We start from the raw sequence: 19,847 nt of genomic DNA, 5'->3' as shown, positions 1-19,847 counted from the left end.
GTGTGATTCATCATCAAAACCACACTGGCACTATGTGATTTCTAGGGAAAGACTCTTCTCAATTTTATTTCTTATCAATTTCCACTAAATTTACAAACTTAAAAATTATTAATTATTTAAAAAACCTAAATTTTTACTCACTCAAACCCAAAACACATTATTATAATTTTTTTTTCCAAAAAATCATTTTAAATTTCGCTCTAGAATTTTGTCTACAAAAATTATCCAAATTATTACTTTTTTTAATAAAAAAATATTAAATTTTGTTTCATGGTTTTAACTAAATTTATAATTCATTTTTGGGATTCAACTGCGTTAAGTAAGTCATTCAAATGTATGACCATTTCCATGAGAGGTAGTCGTAACTGACTAATTTCTCATGATTTTTGAATAGTTCACTTAGCACTCATTGCATCGGGTGATGCTCACAGGGGTGAAGAAGTGGGATTGAAACTAGTGAAATGTGGAGAACGAATCACATAGCATCAATCATCACTTCCGGGGCTTGCACCCGGTAACCAGGACTTCCCAGGAGGTCACAATACTTGCTAAGGTTTTGCAAATGGGGTAGCAAGCTAAGTGAGCTTGATTGTGGGGAAAAACTCCACAGTTAAGCGCGCTTGAGCCAGAGGAGTTCTGGGTTGGGTGACCTCCTGGGAAGTCTGATTGATGCTATGTGATTCGTTTTCCACATTTCACTAGTTTCAATCCCACTTCTTCACCCCTGTGAGCATCACCCGATGCAATGAGTGCTAAGTGAACTATTCAAAAATCATGAGAAATTAGTTAGTTACGACTACCTCTCATGGAAATGGTCATACGTTTGAATGACTTACTTAACGCAGTTGAATCCCAAAAATGATATATAATGCACTGCGTAAATACCCCATACTTAAATTCAAAAAGAGTCAAGGGATCTCTACTTGAATGGTTCATGAGGCACAATACTTGCTAAGGTTTTGCAAATGGGGTAGCAAGCTAAGTGGGGAAAAACTCCACAGTTAAGCGCGCTTGAGCCAGAGGAGTTCTGGGATGGGTGACCTCCTGGGAAGTCCTGGTTACCGGGTGCAAGCCCCGGAAGTGACCCGATGCAATGAGTGCTAAGTGAACTATTCAAAAATCATGAGAAATTAGTCAGTTACGACTAGCTCTCATGGAAATGGTCATACGTTTGAATGAGTTGAATCCCAAAAATGATATATAATGCACTGCGTAAATCCCCCATACTTAAATTTATAATTATTATTAAAAAAATGCATTTTTTAAGTAAATGGTGGAAAGTGAAGAGTTTTTCACTCCTCACTTTTTATCATTCTGCAATGTTCAATTTCTATGAAGATTTTTTTGAAACTATAGAAGCTTCTCACTTTTTACGATTGTACAAGGTTCAATTCCCATTAAAACTTCTTTAAAATTATGGAAACTTCTTACTTTATAGCAACTTCTTACTTTATAGCAGTGGGCAAATTTTAATTCACATGAATACTTCCTTGAAATCATGGAAGCTCTTCGAAATGGTAATCGAACATGTAATTGCATCACAACTATTCCATGTGATCCTTTGGTTTTTTGCGTAATATTTCACTTGAGTAGCTTGATAAACCATTAGTTATCCCACCTACAACTTAATATTTTGAAATTACCAGCTCACCAAAAACTTCGACTAACTCACTGGAAAATAATTATAACACGTAACTCACAGAGGACTCCCCGTAAATTGGGACATTTCATTACCCGTATTCGACACATAACCATGAATTAATTAGGGAGCGCCAGATAACCAAGGCACGACCTTAATGAAGCAATGGCGTCTGTTCAAGACTTTCTGCCCATGTCAATCTCCCCATAACTCCCAGATCCTCAGAACAAGAATCGCAGCGGTGAATAATCGTGGAAAAAATGATCGAACAGAAGATGAAAGGCGGACGAAGTGCTAATTTTGGCTGCGTACTGTTGGTTCTGGCGAGTTTACTCGGCCCTGCCCTCTTTCTGAAGCGATGGGTACGATATTTTTAGAATGTTCTTATCACTAGTAGGTTTGCAATGACTGATCTACATGAATTAAGTACCCATGCATTTGTTTTTTTTCCTGTGCAGACGGATGATGCATGGAAAGAACAAGCGCTTGCGGCCACAAATTTGTTTCGGCCAAATCAAAACGAGATAATAGTGAATGCCACCATATGGCAGAGAATATCAAAGGCCAGCGAAATGCTGAAATGTTCATCCAGTACAGTGTGTTCGCCATCATCATGGATTCCCCTCCCCAAGAATTCAAATTATAAGGATGAAGCTGCCTCCTGCCCATTCTATTTCGAGTGGATTCGCCGGGATCTGAAGCCTTGGGCTAAGACTGGGATTACTCTAGACATGGTGGAAGCAGCAAAACCAGAGGCATCTTTCAGGCTGACGGTTGTTAATGGCAGGATGTATATCGAATCCTATCGAAAGTGTTATCAGAGCAGAGATCTGTTTACGCAATGGGGGATTGCGCAGTTGTTGAAATTCTATCCCAGCTTGCTTCCCGACTTGGATTTGATGTTCAATTGCAATGATAATCCTGTTATTCACCGGGCAGACTATAACGATTCAACAGGGCCTCCTCCCCCGCTGTTTCGTTATTCCGGGAGCGAAGATACTTTCGATATTGTCTTTCCAGATTGGTCCTTCTGGGGATGGTAAGTGCAACTCCTCTGTTCAAGTTTTTTGAAAATTTTAAAAAAGAGTTTTTTTAACGAAATATAGTAATAATAATAATTTATGTTTAAGGTCACTATTACTTAGGAAGATTACCAAAAAAATTACAAATTAATTTTTTATAGTGATTTTACTAAATAAATTTAATTGCTCACACATATTTTTAATCATGCCAAAACTGTATAGACAATTTCAAAAACATAAATCAGCCTTTTTACCTTTTCCATTCCAAAACTCTAGCCATAAGGAGTCGCTCAGAATACCTATACTAATAAGCATTCAGCCCTAAAGAGTCGCTGAGAATACCTAATCTAATAAGCATTCAGCCCTAAAGAGTCGCTGAGAATACCTAATCTGATAAGCATTCAGATTTCTTCTTCTGCCAAGAATTTATGAATGTGCCTCCTTCCTATTAAATTTTTTCTTCTAAACATTAACTTCCTGAGATATTTTCATGTCAGTAATATTGGATCTAGGATTAGACTTGTTTGTCAACATATACCAGGCAGCAGTGACATTAGACATAACTTGAACAACTTTCTCCTCCTTGGCAATAGTAACTCCCCCTTTGTTATTTGTCCCATTGGGTGCCTTCATGAAAATCTTGAGGAAATAAACCAGCTTTTAGTTATCAATTTTTGGAGATGCAGGACTTTTTCTAAGCAAATTAGTTGATGAGAAATAGTAATCTTTCTAGATATATGCAATAGCTGTCAAACAAACATATCATAAACTCATAGTTACACTTAGAACCGAAATGTCCAGAGACTAGACTCTAATAGGACACCTATTCTTCCAATTTTATTATGATGGATTATAGTGTCTTTTAAGGACAAGTCTACCGAGGCGGAGGAATTGCCCCAAAGGTCACTTTTGGCTAGATTCTGGGCAAAAAAATTTCTGCAAATCTTGCAGAAGCAGTGTTTAAATCATGTTTTTAAAGGTGGAAATGGATTCACCACTATCAAAAACTTTTGGAACATCTAAAATCTTGAAGTTTAACAACTATAATCTGGATTTACAAAAATCCATGTGGAAATCTATCAAAATATTACCCAAATTTTCATGATTTTCAAGGCAAAAAAACTAATAATTTAGACTACTGCGACCCCTACTAAATTATTTTGAAAGAGAGTAAAAAGTATTACATCCTAATAAAACAACAACCCCTAATCCCATAAAAAAACTTCTCGGTTAAGGCATTCTGTTATCATGATGTTATTCTACCCATAATATGATATTTAAGTGTAAGTGAATTCAAATTTTTCGCATTCGTGTTCAGTGATATGTTAAAATGTCATAAAAACATTAACAAGTTCCTATATTTACTTTATTTTTCGAACTTTTAATGTTTTGAATTCATTAGAAGAGATTTATGACCGCAATCTCTTCATTGATTAAATTCCAACTACCTTGAAACTCTACCTTCTCTCAAAATTTTAGATCTTTGATACTTTGTGCCACATTGTAATAAGGTTGCCCTGTGTTCTGACCCGCCGTCGACATCTGTTAGAAACGAAAATGGACAGTGTGAAATTGCGGGAAAATAAATGCCAAACTAATCAAACAATAACCACAACATGCACAGGTAACTGTCACCCGAGATTGTCGTAGAGAAAACCCCAACGGGGCGAAATTACCATTTCGAATCTGCATTGTATTCACTGCACATTAATTGCAACATAACACCCGCCTTCGCATGGGCTTGAAAGGTTAAAAGACGTACGGAAACTTGAAAAAAATAAACGCCGAACCTTAATGCAGCAATAAACAGTGCATGCAAGGAAACTAATCCCCTGATTTAGAAAACGTGTCTGGAATCGATTTGGAAGTAGTCTTACTGTGAAAATCAACTGTTATTTTTTAATTATATCATTTAATAAATAATACAATATAATAATTATATTTTTATTTCTTAATTATATCATTTAATAAATAATACAATATAATAATTATATTTTTATTTCTTATGTTTTTGTTATTTTTTAATTAAATTATATTATTTAAAATTAAATATAATTATTGAATTGAGACTTCTATGATCTATATTGAAAAATTTTCCGATAATTATGTATATATTTTTAAAAAAAATATTTAAACAAATTTTACAAATTTATTAACGGAACCCTAAAGATTTAAATATATAAAAAAAAATTATTAAACCTATTTATTTGATAGTTAAATATTATAATATTAATGTAATAACAATTAATTAATTTTTTTTAAAGTGTAAAATTTTTAAGTTTCTATGTTAAAAGAGCTTTCCCCTTTAATTATGGATTGCATTCACTGGATATTAATTATATAATATTTGAATACCATGTAGATATAAATAACAAATAGCTGTATTTCTTGAATTTTATTTAAATATAATTTTAAATTAATTTTTATTTTATTTTAAATCTAAATAATTTTAAGTTTTTTTAATAATTTTATTGGTTTAATTTGCTAGTGTTGCTTTTGCTAGTCTACTTGCTGTGTGCGCCCCTTCTTTAGAGGGATGTCCGTGACTTTATTTTTCACTCTATGTATCCCAAACCATTTTATTGTTAGTTTTTTGAATTGGCTTACTCTCGCTGACATTCCTCATCCCTTCCCTTTCACTCCATATATCCTTAATCATTTTATTGTTATCTTTTTGAATTCGCTTACCCTCGCCAACATTCCCTATCCTTTCCCTTGAATTTTAAAGAGCGAGTTTTTTTTGGCAATGTTTATGGTGGTTGTTTTGGCTTGTATATTTAATTTCATTTGGTGTGGGATGTTTGTTTTTTTCTAAATAAGATCGGCACTCTGTATGTCTCTTTTGACTAGGTTTTTTATCTGTTTTTAAGTTGGTATTTTCTTCTATTTCAACTTAATTTTTAATAAATTTGGTTTTGGATTTTGAGTTTTTTTTAACTCGGTTAGGATGACTCATTAGGCATGTAGACAGCAAAGTGGGTGAAAGGTGGAACTCATAGTTGGTTCTAGTAGGCCACAACCTCAAGGAACTCAAAACATATTTTCATAGTAGAAAAGTAAGCTTGAGAGATTGTTAGGTTTTAATAAAAATGTTATTATGTTGCCAAGTTATAATCTGGGGCCATTGAAAACATTATTAGGGGCAAAAAAACAAAGCCTAACCAATACTCATGCCATGAAGGAATGTAAGGGATGCGTGAAAGATTTGGTCAATTTTTGTACTTGGGAAACTAAATTCTCTAGAATCACAAAGCCCTAATAGTTAATCAAAACTATGATTGTACAAACTACAAACCTTGAAAAAGAAAAAGGAAGAACAACAAAACTTCATTCATACCATTAATATTTTTGAAAGAAAATTTAAAATGGTGTGAAAGGTTATATTGAAATTTTAATATCAATTTTATTAACGACAACAAAATTCATAACCCAACATACTTTTATGATCGCACCTTCTATTAGAACCAATGTCATAGGGTTCACCTAATCTAAACCTTGAGGTTCCAAATTCGAAGAACCCAAAAAAATTTCAAATTTGTTTAAGTTCACCGACCCTAAAGGTCGAACCTCATCAAATTTGAACCTCAAGTTGAACCTCAAGTCGAACTGATCGAATTCCAACCTCAAGTCGAACCTAAAGCCGAATTTGATAAAAAAAAATTGAGATTCAGGCTTATGGATTAATAACTAGACATTATTGACTTCCCTTTTCAATTTTTGAAATTTGGATACGTTTTTCATGATTTTGCAATATAATTTGTTGTAATTTGTATGTTTAAATTTTGATTATGTATTAATTTTGTAATTTTTTCGGATATTATAATTATTTAATATTATAGAATTTTTTTAAATTTAAAAATTAAAACTTATGCCATTTATTTTTGCATTTACAAACTACTATAGTATATGTGTATATTTAACTAATGTCATTGATAATTAAATGTTATTATGATTATGTTATTCGTATATATTTACTAATATTAATTCTTACTATGGATTGCTTTTGACTTTTTATTATTTTATATCATATTCTGTATTAAATTATATCATACATATTTTTCTATATATATTAATATTATTTTATCTCCTATTTTTCATTAAATTTTTATTTATATATATAAAAAACCTTATAAAAAAATTCAAATTCTAATCGAACTTTAACCATTGTCCTACTCAAATTCAAACCTAAACCATATATCATAAATTAGATTCTATAGCTTTGAGACACAAATTAGTAAAATACATGTATTTGCATCCTTTCTCTTTTTATAATGTATTCTCACTCATACTTGTACAATCTATTGATTGTTAAGCACCTATATATACAGTACTAAGCACCTATATATACAGTTCTATTAATGATGGCGATGCTTATTATATAAATAGCTCAACGTGTTTAAAAAAAAAAACTAACATTGTTAATCAGTCTTTGAATTCTCTTATATTTTTTTTATATAAAATATTAATATATTTTTAAATTAAAAAAATAATATACTGTCAAAATCTTTCCAAGCTTTTTTCCTATTAAGTAATTGTAAAATTTTGATACATATTATTCAAACAACATTTTTCGGCCTACCTTACGAAATGGCTTCTCTCAATGTCAATCAAGATTACCATCTAGATAAACAATAATTGAAATATATCTGGAGATATAGTCTGGCATGTTGGGTATTTTTCTTTTAAATGGGGAAAATACCAAAAACCAAATATTCAAACACACAGAGACAATGCTCTGTTTTACCTCGATTTTTTTTGTACAGACAGCTTAAAAAAATTTCACTCAGAGAATCAAAGTATTTCACTACCATTAAAACATTCTATTCATTAAAAACCGATACAAACTTCATCCTCTTTTACTGAGAGGGATTTAACACAGTAAAACCATTTTCATATTCACTGCTGTGAAAAACAACTTACTGCTGTAACAAAAGTTTACATAAGTTTACTGTTGTAAACAAAATTCACACAGGCTTACAAAATTTCACGCTCCACCATTTCCTTTATGCAAAACCACACATGGTTTTTGCTATTCCTCTGTTTTACGATTCCTTACAAAACATTACCAAATACATTTGTGCACTGCTGTGCATTCACGCTCTGGTTCTATATTTTTACACACTGCTGTGTGTTCATTCACATTTTTAATTTCATGTGCAATTCACTCATCTACAAAAATGAGCACTCACTAGAAACATATACCAAAAAAATTAAAGATAGGGCGATGACTTGCCCATACCATTCTTTAAATTTGCCCATACTCCCGCTGAAATAAAATTAAAAACTTCACCAAAACTTACCAACCCACAGTAAATTGCATTTACTGTTTTACTGACATTTACTGGCGGTAAAGGAACTTTTACTTCACGTCAAATTTATTTGCTGCTGACCTGTACTTTAACCATTGACTTTATTTGCATCGCATCGCAACTTTTCTCATGTCAAAGACCCCGACTCTATGACATTGCCGATAGCGATGTGCCGATGCGATATCGGCGATCGCTTATCGGAAACACAAAAGCTCCTTTATAATTCCTTCACTTCGACTTTGCCGATGCGATATCGGCGATCGCTTATCGCAAACACAAAGGCTCCTTTATAATTCCTTCACTTCATTTTGCCGATGCGATATCGGCGATCGCAGTTGAAATTATATTTTCAACACTCCCCTTTAATTTCAACTGCTGGGCATTCAATCTTACCCAAGCACTTCCTCTCATGGAGGGATTCACCAACACTGCTGTTACAAAGACATCTTCCTCACATAGAGGGGTTCACCAATCTTCCTCGAATAGAGGGATTCACCAACTGCTTCTGCTGCAGTTCATAAACAAGCAAAGTTGTCTTCCTCTTAATAGAGGGATTAACCTGAAACTGTGCTTAAGAGCACCTTCCTCATGACAGAGGGATTCACCATGTGACTGTGCTTAAGAGCACCTTCCTCATGACAGAGGGATCTACCAAACTATGCTAGGGAGCATCTTCCTCTGAACAGAGGGATTCACCAATGACTATGCTGAAAAGCATCATCCTCTTGATAGAGGGATTTACCATGCGTATGCTAAAAAGCATCTTCCTCTCGACTGAGGGATTCACTAATGACAATGTGCTGAAAAGCACCTTCCTCTTCAATAGAGGGTTTCACCAAATGACTGCTTCAAATGCAGTTCCAAAACAAACAACCATTGCACTGCTGTGTGTGCAAACTCATTACAATGTTCTTTTATGCTGCTGCATATTCTCTGCTGCACTGTTGTGCCATTTTCTTTACTGTGTCTACCCCACACTGCTGTGTCTACACTTGCTGTTGTGTTGCTGCACTTCTCTTACATTTCTTTGCAAACTCTGCATTGTTGTGTCTTCCCTTTCTCACATTCACACTGTTGTGTGAGAATTCTTTACTTGCGCACTTATGCGTGCTTCCCTTCTTCACAAAGGGAAAAATTTTCTCCACGCTGCTGCGTGCTCCCCTTCACTCATTACAATCATACTTCTGCTGTGTCTCACTTGCATTTCAGATGCAACCAACACACTCAGTGCACTTACATTTACTGCTGTAAAAAAAATTTCTTTTACATGTGCTGCTGTCCATTACCTTTCATTTCTTCAAGAAGACTTCATGCTGCTGCATTTTTCTTGTTTGCATTGCTGTGTGCTTCTCCTTCTTCACGATGGGAAAACTTTTCTTCAAGCTGCTGCTGTCCATACACTTGTTGTTGTGTTGCTGCTGCAATTTGCACTGCTGCTTCCTTTCCGTTTCATCATACTGCTGTGCCCATACTCTTGGCACTTCATTCTCCACAAAAAAATAACACAGGGTGCTGCCTTTTCTCATGCACCCTTGCTTCACACAATCTTAGGCTTCATTTTTTTTTTACACAATGCACTGCTGTGCAATTCCTTTGGCTTTCTGCTCCCACACACATTTTCATTCGTCCATGTGCATGCTAAAAATCTGTTGTCCCTGTTTTTCTTTATGCATTTCTTTGCATGATGCATTGCATATGAAGAAAAACATTACATTTTTTTTACTGTTGTGTGAGAAATTTCATTGCATTCTCAGCCACTGGGCATTTACGCTCTGCTGCGTTTTGCCTTCTCATTTTCTTCTCACTGCTTTGCATTTTCATTCCCAATACAAAACATTTCATCTGCTGTGCATTACACTCATTCTGCTGTGAGTATGTTCTATCACATTACATAGAAGGAAACTACCTTCCATTGCTATGCATTTCAATGCATGTGCATCATCACAAAAAAATTCAAACTGTTGTTCATGTTCTATCTTCCCACTGCTGTGAGGGTCTCCATGCTTTGCATTTTTCTCTTATCTCGCTGCTGCTCTTTACATTTCAGCGCTGCCATCTTTTCTTCTTTATGCATTTCTGTGCATATTGCATAAACACAAAGCAAAAACATTGCTAATTTCATCACTGCTGCATATTACCTTTCAGAGAGATTAACAAAGATTTCATTTGCAACTGCTGCGCTGCAATACATCCTCCATCAACAAATCACTGTTAATACAGTTCAGCAAACAACAAAAATTACAAGCTCCCCTTTAGTGTATGCATGTCTTCTTTTGGCAGACTCTTCTCAAAATAAACTTAGATCAACTGGGGAGTTCAAGGGGTTTTCAGATTGCCTTTCCTTCCTTCTCCATACTTGTGTAACTTTCTTCTTTTGCATGGGTCTAGCTTGCATAGGAGCCCATGTTAAGTTACAGTCACGTGCCATATGCCCAAAGTTATGACACTTGAAGCATTCAACTTTATTCATGAATGAAGATTCATGATTTCTTCTTGTGAAATTATTTCTTGGAGATTGTCGAGGACCACAACATCTATCTCCATGAAATGCTCTACAATCTTTTGCCATATGACCAAAGTTTGAGCAAGCATAACAATAACCATAAAATGGACTTTGGTACCTGGGAGATGGAGGTTTCCTTGATGTACTTCTGAAGCCTTGCTGCCTTGAGATCCTTTGATGATCACCATTACCTCTTGCCTTTTTGACATCAGCTACATTTCTTCTTGGAGCTGGTTTTCTTCTTGGAACAAGATCTCTTTTATTGCAGCCTTCATTTTTCTCCTTGCCTTTGCTGGAACTAGGAGCATCACCATCTCTTTCTGGCTTCTTCACATCTCCTTTGCTTAAAGCATCCTCATGCTTGTTTGAGGGTTCACTTACATACCCAAGTCCTGATTTATCAAATGGAGATCTGTGATAGCTGAGCATGTCATCCAGAGCTTGAGAGCTCTTCATTATTTTGTTCAGCCCTTCAACCTTCTTCCTGAGGAGGACAATCTCTTCTTCTAACTTTTCACATACATTATTTTTCTTTGCTAGTTGTCCCTCAGTTTCTTCCTTGCTACGAGTAGCTTCAGCTGCTACTATTTTGAAGGAGATAATGTCAGTCTTCATTTTGGAGATTTCTTCATCTTTTGCTTGACTGCTCTTCACTTTCTTTTCAGCTCCTTGTGCCTGCTTCTTGGCTTCTTGTAGTTCGGACTTAAGGGAGGAGACCTCTACCTTGTATTGTCCAATCTCTTCTACAAGCTTATTCACTCTCATGTGCCTTTGTTCAAGCTGACTTGTCAAGGCATCTTCCTGCTTCTTTGCTTCATTCAGCTGATTTGTCATAAATATGACTTCTTCATGGTGTTTCCTCTTGCATTGATCAAGCTCCTTCTTGAGCTTGGCAAGCTCTTCATCCCTTTCTCTTACTTGAAGCTTGATGAGGTCAAGCTTTTCATTCTGAGCTTCTATGATGGGTTCTTCTTGACTCATTGTCATGGTCAGTGCTCCCTTTGCATGAAGGTCATGCAGTCTATCCCATATATCCTTTGCTGATGTATATTTTCCTAGATTCCTCTTCACAGAATCAGGGAGTCCATCCAAGATTAGTTTTGCTGCTTGTGCATCATACTCCATGGATTCTTTATCCATCTTGCTGTCATCAATCACTGACTCCCAGACTTCAATCCCCTCAGACATTAGGAAAGCCCTCATCATTATTTCCCATACATCAAAGTTTCCATCAAACTTTGGGGTTTCAAATAGAATGTATTCTAATGGATTGCCTTCAAGTTTAGTAGAAGGGGGAGACACATTTTTAACAGGCTTGGAGGCTTTCTTCTTTGATCTTGCCATTCTTATCTATACTCCAAATTACTTGACTGTTTTTTTTAAAACAACTCACTGTTCCTTCAACAATAACTCAGAAACTTGGGAAATACCTGAATCCCTTGTTGTCTGAGTCTTCTGTCTGACTGAGAAGTTTTGCTGCAGCAACAACCTTCTCCCTTCAGCTTCTTGAACACCTTCAAGAGCCTAAGCCTGCTCTGATACCACTGTTGGGTATTTTTCTTTTAAATGGGGAAAATACCAAAAACCAAATATTCAAACACACAGAGACAATGCTCTGTTTTACCTCCACAGGATTTTTTTTGTACAGACAGCTTAAAAAAATTTCACTCAGAGAATCAGAGTATTTCACTACCATTAAAACATTCTATTCATTAAAAACCGATACAAACTTCATCCTCTTTTACTGAGAGGGATTTAACACAGTAAAACCATTTTCATATTCACTGCTGTGAAAAACAACTTACAGCTGTAACAAAAGTTTACATAAGTTTACTGTTGTAAACAAAATTCACACAGGCTTACAAAATTTCACGCTCCACCATTTCCTTTATGCAAAACCACACATGGTTTTTGCTATTCCTCTGTTTTACGATTCCTTACAAAACATTACCAAATACATTTGTGCACTGCTGTGCATTCACGCTCTGGTTCTATATTTTTACACACTGCTGTGTGTTCATTCACATTTTTAATTTCATGTGCAATTCACTCATCTACAAAATTGAGCACTCACTAGAAACATATACCAAAAACATTAGAGATAGGGCGATGACTTGCCCATACCATTCTTTAAATTTGCCCATACTCCCGCTGAAATAAAATTAAAAACTTCACCAAAACTTACCAACCCACAGTAAATTGCATTTATTGTTTTACTGACATTTACTGGCGGTAAAGGAACTTTTACTTCACGTCAAATTTATTTGCTGCTGACCTGTACTTTAACCATTGACTTTATTTGCATCGCATCGCAACTTTTCTCATGTCAAAGACCCCGACTCTATGACATTGCCGATAGCGATGTGCCGATGCGATATCGGCGATCGCTTATCGGAAACACAAAAGCTCCTTTATAATTCCTTCACTTCGACTTTGCCGATGCGATATCGGCGATCGCTTATCGCAAACACAAAGGCTCCTTTATAATTCCTTCACTTCATTTTGCCGATGCGATATCGGCGATCGCAGTTGAAATTATATTTTCAACATGGCACATCCGACAATATATACCCAGCACAAAAATAGACCATGGTGTATTAATTGATATGTGTTATCAAATTTGAGACATTCACTTCTAATTAATTAATTTTGAATTGCTCCATGTTTATGGCTTGTCCCACTGGATCAGGTGAATTTAAAGAAATTTCAAGTCACTGATGGACTCTCCCCCACAACCATTAGGAGATGCGGAAACCATAAGCCCATCTCAGTTTCCATTAAGACCATGATCATGAACCATGACCCACGAATCTGGTAAAATTCAAATTTGAAGTATGCTGTATATTCAAATTGTCCCATTGTTTAATGATTGCATCTGTTCATGTAAGTATCCAATGTAGAATGGATCTGAATTCTTTCTGTAAAAATTGTTGAGAATTCTTCCTGTAGATGTTGGTGATACATCTTGTAGTGTTGCAATTAATGACATATATGTTCAAATAGATATCATTGGATATGTAATACCAGTATGTTTAATGATTATACCATTGTGTATATCCATTGAACCTTGCACAGCAAGTTACATTTTGCTTACATCTCTATTATCCCTGAACTGACATAATTATGCTATAGTTAAGTCTAAAAAATCAAGTTATTCTCCTGCAGGCCGGAGATACAGACACCACCATGGGAAACATTAGTGAAGGAGATAGAGAAGGGCAGCCAAAAGATCAAGTGGGCAGACAGAGATCCCACAGCCTACTGGAAAGGAAATCCCTTCATGGGCGTGGAGAGAATGAATCTTATGAATTGCACACAGAGGCCCGACTGGAACGGTCGTCTTTATAGTCAGGTAGGGTGTGTAGGTGCTCAAGGATTCCGATAAGATTATATGGGTTTCAGGTTTTTATGTTTGTTATTATTGTATACAGGACTGGGATAAAGAGACCAGAGAAGGGTTTACACAGTCCAAACTTTCAGACCAGTGTCAGCACAGGTATTATTCTGGCTACCGTTCTTCTGCAGCTTCACTAATATTTATTTGAATGAAATTACTCAGACTTGGAATTTGGACTTCAGCATTGCCTGTCATATTGAGTGATAAACTTGCTGATGTCTTTTGAAAAGAAAAGTAAAACAACTTACAGGTTAATTGGGTTTTCCATGATCCTTCCTTTATAAAAGAAGAGGATAAATCTGCTTAGCCAAGAACTATTTCTAAGAATAGGGAAAATGGAGCAAGAAAAGAAATTTTATTGGGTGGAGTTGTCAGCTGGGTTAAGACAGCCACTGTAACTTGGAGCAAAGTTGGGTACTCTGCCCTATCACAATCCATTAGAAATGTTGAAAATCATGACTGATGCTAACTATGCCACCGCTCAAACATTCATGATAATATGATCACCACTGCACTTCTTCCATCAAGCCTAGCTGGCAGCTTTGCCAAATAAATTCTATCCTAACCCTTTGATATATAATGTCTGCTTAAGACATTAAATCTTGCCTGGGGCTGGTTGAGAGAGGATGATTGGTTGAGAGAGGATGATTTCCTATGAAAAATATTATTAAAATTATGTTTAAGGGCGTATTACAGAGGATGACAGGGTGTTTTTTTAAAGCACTCCATGGTCTAAAGATCACCAGGCTGTGTGCAAAAATTCAGTGATGTTAAGAGCTGGTGTGGCTCAGGCAGAATGTAATCCCACAATGATTTTAATGTCTTAAATACACCTAAATCATAACTACTTAAACCACAAATTAATCCTACCAAATTAAACCTACCAATAATCTTAAGATTCAGAAAAGCTAACCAACAAAAATATAATGTCCACCCAAATTTCAAAAATGAAATTCTCATGATTTGTACTTTGGAATCCTTTCTCTTCATTCTAATGTTTTTTCTCCTCTATTTGTAAGAATGTTCTGAGATTCCTATGAACATCATATACATTTGATCTGTGTTAGGTACAAGATATACATCGAAGGGAACGCGTGGTCAGTAAGCCTGAAGAATATTATGGCGTGCGACTCACCAACTCTTTTGGTAACACCACAATACTATGACTTTTATAGCAGAGGGCTTGTCCCCCAACGCCATTACTGGCCTATAAGAGTCGACAAAAAATGTGACTCTATCCAGTTTGCCGTGGACTGGGGAAACAAGCACCCAAACGAGGTGAGTTTTTCATACCAGTCTTGCCAAACTATTTACTTTCTATAGATAAAACAGCAAATTGAACTTGGTTTTTCTGCAGGTAATGGAGATTCCAAAGGCGGCTAAAAAATTTATTCATAACGAGTTGAATATGTCGAATATATACGATTACATGTTCCATATTCTAAATGAGTATTCAAAGCTACTGAAATATAAGCCCTCTGTTTCAGAAAAGGCTGCAGAGTACTGCTCTGAAACAATATTTTGCTTTGCAAATGAGCCCGAAGAAGAGTATATGAAAGATTCAGCTGTCATCACCGCTAGTCCTTCGGCTCCGTGTAAGTTGGGGGACGTTGAATCAGGAGAGAAAGCCATGAAGGAATTCCTGGTAAAGAATACTGAGGCAATAGATTATGTGGAACACTTGGAAGACACAGGAAACCTTTAATTGCTTCTTTTTGCTCATGTGCTTACTCCGTAATAACACCTCTGCAATTTGCATGCCAAAAAAGTCTCTCTATTGCACAAGAGCCGGTGGTGCAGATCATATGTTAAAATATTTAGCAGCTCAACTAGAATTGAAATTCAAGCTGATAAATATGAGCCTCCAACAATTCCTCCACAATCATGAATGGTGAATCAAATCACATTCTTTGTTTTCTTCTGGTTGCACTAAGTCAAACAGTTGATATTATTAACAGGAAAACCTGCGCTTAGTAAGGCAAGGTGAGTTATGGGTAACTTACATATCTGTATTACATATATGATGTCATTCTTTACTGGCAACTCATGCGCCATTTATACACAGTATCACATTGATTTAGGCTGGACTTATTTACAAAATTGAGTAAAAGTGTTTTCAAATTTGAATGCTTTTCATTGAGTACCACATTTCCTTATTTTTACCATTTTGTCTTTCTTTTAACTGCTTTCAAGTTAACTAGCTCTATGATTAAGGATTTTTAAAGGTTTTTTTTTTTTTAAATAATTAACTGTTACATTTAATAGAGTCACAATGACAATGTTGTTGATCCTATTCAATTCAATGTCTTTGTTGTGTTACTACTGGAAATGTTATCAATCAATGCCTTTGTTGTGTTACTACTTGAATGATTATCCATCATTGCCTTTGTTGTGTTACCATTTGAGTCATTCTGTACTCAATATCTTTCTTGCCGTTTTTGAATATGTAAAAGCATTTCTTAAAATAACAAGGATGGGATGGATGGAATTGTTTAAGTTTTACTTTTGTTGGGTGCCACTTAACTTTAACAAGGATTAGATTTTCTAAGTTCTAATCTTGTTTGGTGCCTCCCAACTTTGGTCCATCTTCTAGTTTTCCTATTAAGCTGGTATTAGGTAGGTTTTTCTTTTCTCTTTGGTAGTATTTGAAACTCTTTCTTTCAAAGAATAAGTTTATGATCAAAACAATGCAACTCAACTTTGGTCCATTTTCTAGTTTTTCTATTAAGCTGGTATTTAGTAGGTTTTCTCTTTACCTTTGGTAGTACGTGAAACTCTTTTTTTTCAAAGAATAAGTCCATGGTCAAAACAAACTCTAGATTAAAAGGCAATGGTTTTGTAATCTAGAAGTTGTTTCCAACTTGGATTTCCAGTGTCCAACACAATTGGAAAAAAAAAAATTGTTGCCATTTATATATCTTCTTGTCTTTGATTAGGTATGTGTAATGGCTAAAGTAAGATGACAAATTACTATCTCTCCTTTATTTCTTTGGCAAACTTTCACATTCTCTTACAAATTTTTTAATATCTTTCTTCATTCCTTCAAAAAAGACTTTTTGATCTTGTGATATGTTTTAATAATCCCTCATGTCCTACAATAAAAGAGTCACTCTTCAAATTTTATTGAAGGCATAAAGATAATCCACCTTTGTATTAAAGTATATGTCCCTTCCACTTACAATGTTTCATAGTTTATCCCTTCCTTTATTCATTGTATTTTTTATTTACTACTATTGTTATTTTTGCATTCATAGTGCATTTTTTCTTGTCACGCAGGAATAGAGAATTCAATAGAGGATACACTCAAGGCTTCGTTTACTCTAGAAAGAGTATCTACTATTACATTTTCCTTCCCCCTTTGGTAGAGTATTTCAAAATTAAACCCTTTGCATTTTTCTACCCACTTCTAGTGCTCTTCTGATGACAATCTCTGCTCCAAAAATCACTTTAGTCTGCATGGTCTTCTTTTACTTTAAAGTGCCTCCCAATGAGATATTATCACAATTTTTTTGTTTTTATTTAAAATTGCTTTCATTTATTTTTCATATGTAAATTTCACCTATTTTCCCTTGAATTGCTTACTTTCAAAAGGTAATGGTCTCCCTTCTTATGCTCCAATTCCTTTTTCTAATGCATCACATGCTATTGTGAATTCTTTACCAAAATCAGTTGTAGCCAATATTGATGTAGAAGACATTGTATCCTTTAAGAGACAAAATGCCATCATTCCACATAAATGAATTTTTCTTCAAGAAAGATTCAAGTGGGTATGGAATACATGCATAACTCTTAACAAATTTTCAATAATATCCTATAAGTCCCAAATATCCTTCTAAGACTCTTGATGTTCTCAGGAATAGGTTATTTTGTAATGCCTTGGATCTTTTGAGGGTCCACCTTAACTCCTTCCTTTGAAATAATATGGCCCAAATACTCTACTTCTTGTTTTCCAAAAGTGCATTTGGACCTTTTTACGTAGAATCGATTGTTCAAGAATATATAGAACTTTATCCACATGTTTAATGTGGTATTTCCATGATTTTTTAGATAAGTATATCATTAAAGAAATGAAACACAAATTTTCTAAGAAGCAATTGAAAAAAATTGTTCACTAAGGCTTTGACAAGTAGAAGCATTAGTCAACCAAAAAGGCATGACCAAAACCTCATAATGCCCTTCATGTGTTCTGAAAGCTATTTTGGGAATGTTTTTTTCTTAATCTTATCTGGTAGCTTCTTGTTTAGGATCAAACTTTGTAAAATAAACCACTCCATAAAGCTCATCTAGTAGCTCATCGATATTTGGGATAGATACCTTATATTTAATGGTGATTTTGTTTAGATCTTTGTAATTAGGACACATTATCCAATAAATAAATTTTTTTCTCACCATCACTATCAGAGATTAAAAATGAACTCCTATTAGGTTAAATAATACCTAAATTGAACATGTTTTACCATTTTCTCAATGCTCTCCTTTTGCTAACGAGGATATTCATATGCTCTTTTATTAGGAGTACTTCTAGGTATAAATTTGATTTGAATTTCACGATCTCTAGATGGAGGTAGACCTTTAGTGTTGTTGGGAAAAGTAACTACTCAGAATGCCCCTATCCCACTATAAGGTGTGACAGTGCCTTAGCAACAAACAAGGAAAACTACTTGCATATTCTTCTTTATGAAATGTAAATGAAGAGGAAGGATGAACTAACCTGTGTCTTGCGCTAGTTTGTTGATCCAATCGCTCTCCTCTTTGTTGGCTTCCAGCTACCTGCTCCCTTACTTACCCAGCTTCACCAAGTTCCTGCAAGATCACAGAAGAGGAAAACTACACAAAGACATAGATTTACATTCATAAATAGCTTAGGATCAGATTTAAGCTAAACATGCAAATGTAACAAAACATCATTGATACACAAGCATGTAGGAGAAACTCAAATAGTTTTATTGATATAATAAGAAGATCCAGGAGGAGATACAACCAAGTGAGTCCCGATCCAGCATCTACCTCCCAGAAAAGGAATCCCTTCCTCACCTCCAACAAAGAATAAATCACCCAATGCACTAATCTCAATCTCAAAACCAACAACAATTCTCTGCAAAGTACAAAATTCCAACCTCTGGATCTCTGGGATGAGGGATCCATATATAGATGTAAGCAGAGAGGATGAGTCAGCTTATGTTTTGACTTGTGGCTTCTCTCTGTCAGTTCTTGCTTCCACTTGGAGGCTGAGAGCCTCTTACTCATCCTTGGTCGAACTTAGTGAGGCAAATGTCATTGGAGAAGATTCTGGAAGCTTCCATTGTCTCTCCACCTCGTTGAATGACTCTGCCACTTGTCATTTCCCGCTCAACGCACCTGGGTAGTGCATTCAAGTGCGTTGCAACGCACCTAGCCAGTGTATTTGGGTGCTTTGCAACGCAGCCAGCTAGTGGAGCATCTGAATTGATCCTGATTTGACTAGTTTTGAGCAGTTTCTGGTGGAGAACTTCTGGGAGAAGCTGTCATTGGTTGACCTTGTTCCTCTAGGGGTAGGAACAACACTTTTAGGGACTTTGGATCCCTTGGATTATGGACATTTCATGCTTAGACCTGTAAGGCACAAAAATGTCTATAACAGTTGCCCCATAAAGTATGAGGTCGTTGATTGGGTGAAATGCTTTATTAGGAGGATCCGAAGTTCTTTCAATGCTGGGAGGAGACTTGTAATAAGATACAATACAATACACTATTTTCATACTGTTTTCATGATCTAGCTGAGGCGGGCATTCCCATGCTCAGCTTTATAAATTCATTTTTATGTACATAGGACAGACAATCGTCTGATGGTAGACTGATGATTCTGATGAAGTCATCATCCTTTTGGTAGGATGATCATCTGTGCTGCAATGCTGTACATGTCAATGTTTTTATTTTTCCTGAATATATATCGCATCCCGGATGGATGAAACTAGATCCGGGGTCTTCAATCTCGTCT

At 35.4% G+C, this 19,847-nt stretch overlaps 1 protein-coding gene across 1 annotated transcript; it reads left to right on the top strand.

Moving 5' to 3' along the window:
- The first annotated feature begins 1,914 nt into the window (after window positions 1-1,914).
- On the top strand, window positions 1,915-15,575 carry LOC149197386 (uncharacterized). The gene is made up of 6 exons (XM_089403903.1): window positions 1,915-2,001; window positions 2,098-2,678; window positions 13,639-13,825; window positions 13,905-13,969; window positions 14,938-15,148; window positions 15,228-15,575. Exons 1-6 carry the CDS (start codon window positions 1,915-1,917, stop codon window positions 15,573-15,575), a joined length of 1,479 nt encoding a protein of 492 aa, XP_089260029.1.
- The last annotated feature ends 4,272 nt before the right edge of the window (window positions 15,576-19,847 follow it).

The sequence above is a fragment of the Pinus tabuliformis genome, chromosome 2_2, assembly GCF_031772625.1.
Source record: "Pinus tabuliformis cultivar Carrire ecotype Pingquan chromosome 2_2, CPIR1, whole genome shotgun sequence".
In the NCBI taxonomy this organism is placed as follows: Eukaryota; Viridiplantae; Streptophyta; class Pinopsida; order Pinales; family Pinaceae; genus Pinus; species Pinus tabuliformis.
The sequence above is the reverse complement of the archived record's forward strand: the minus strand, read 5'-3'. Positions and strand labels throughout refer to the sequence as shown.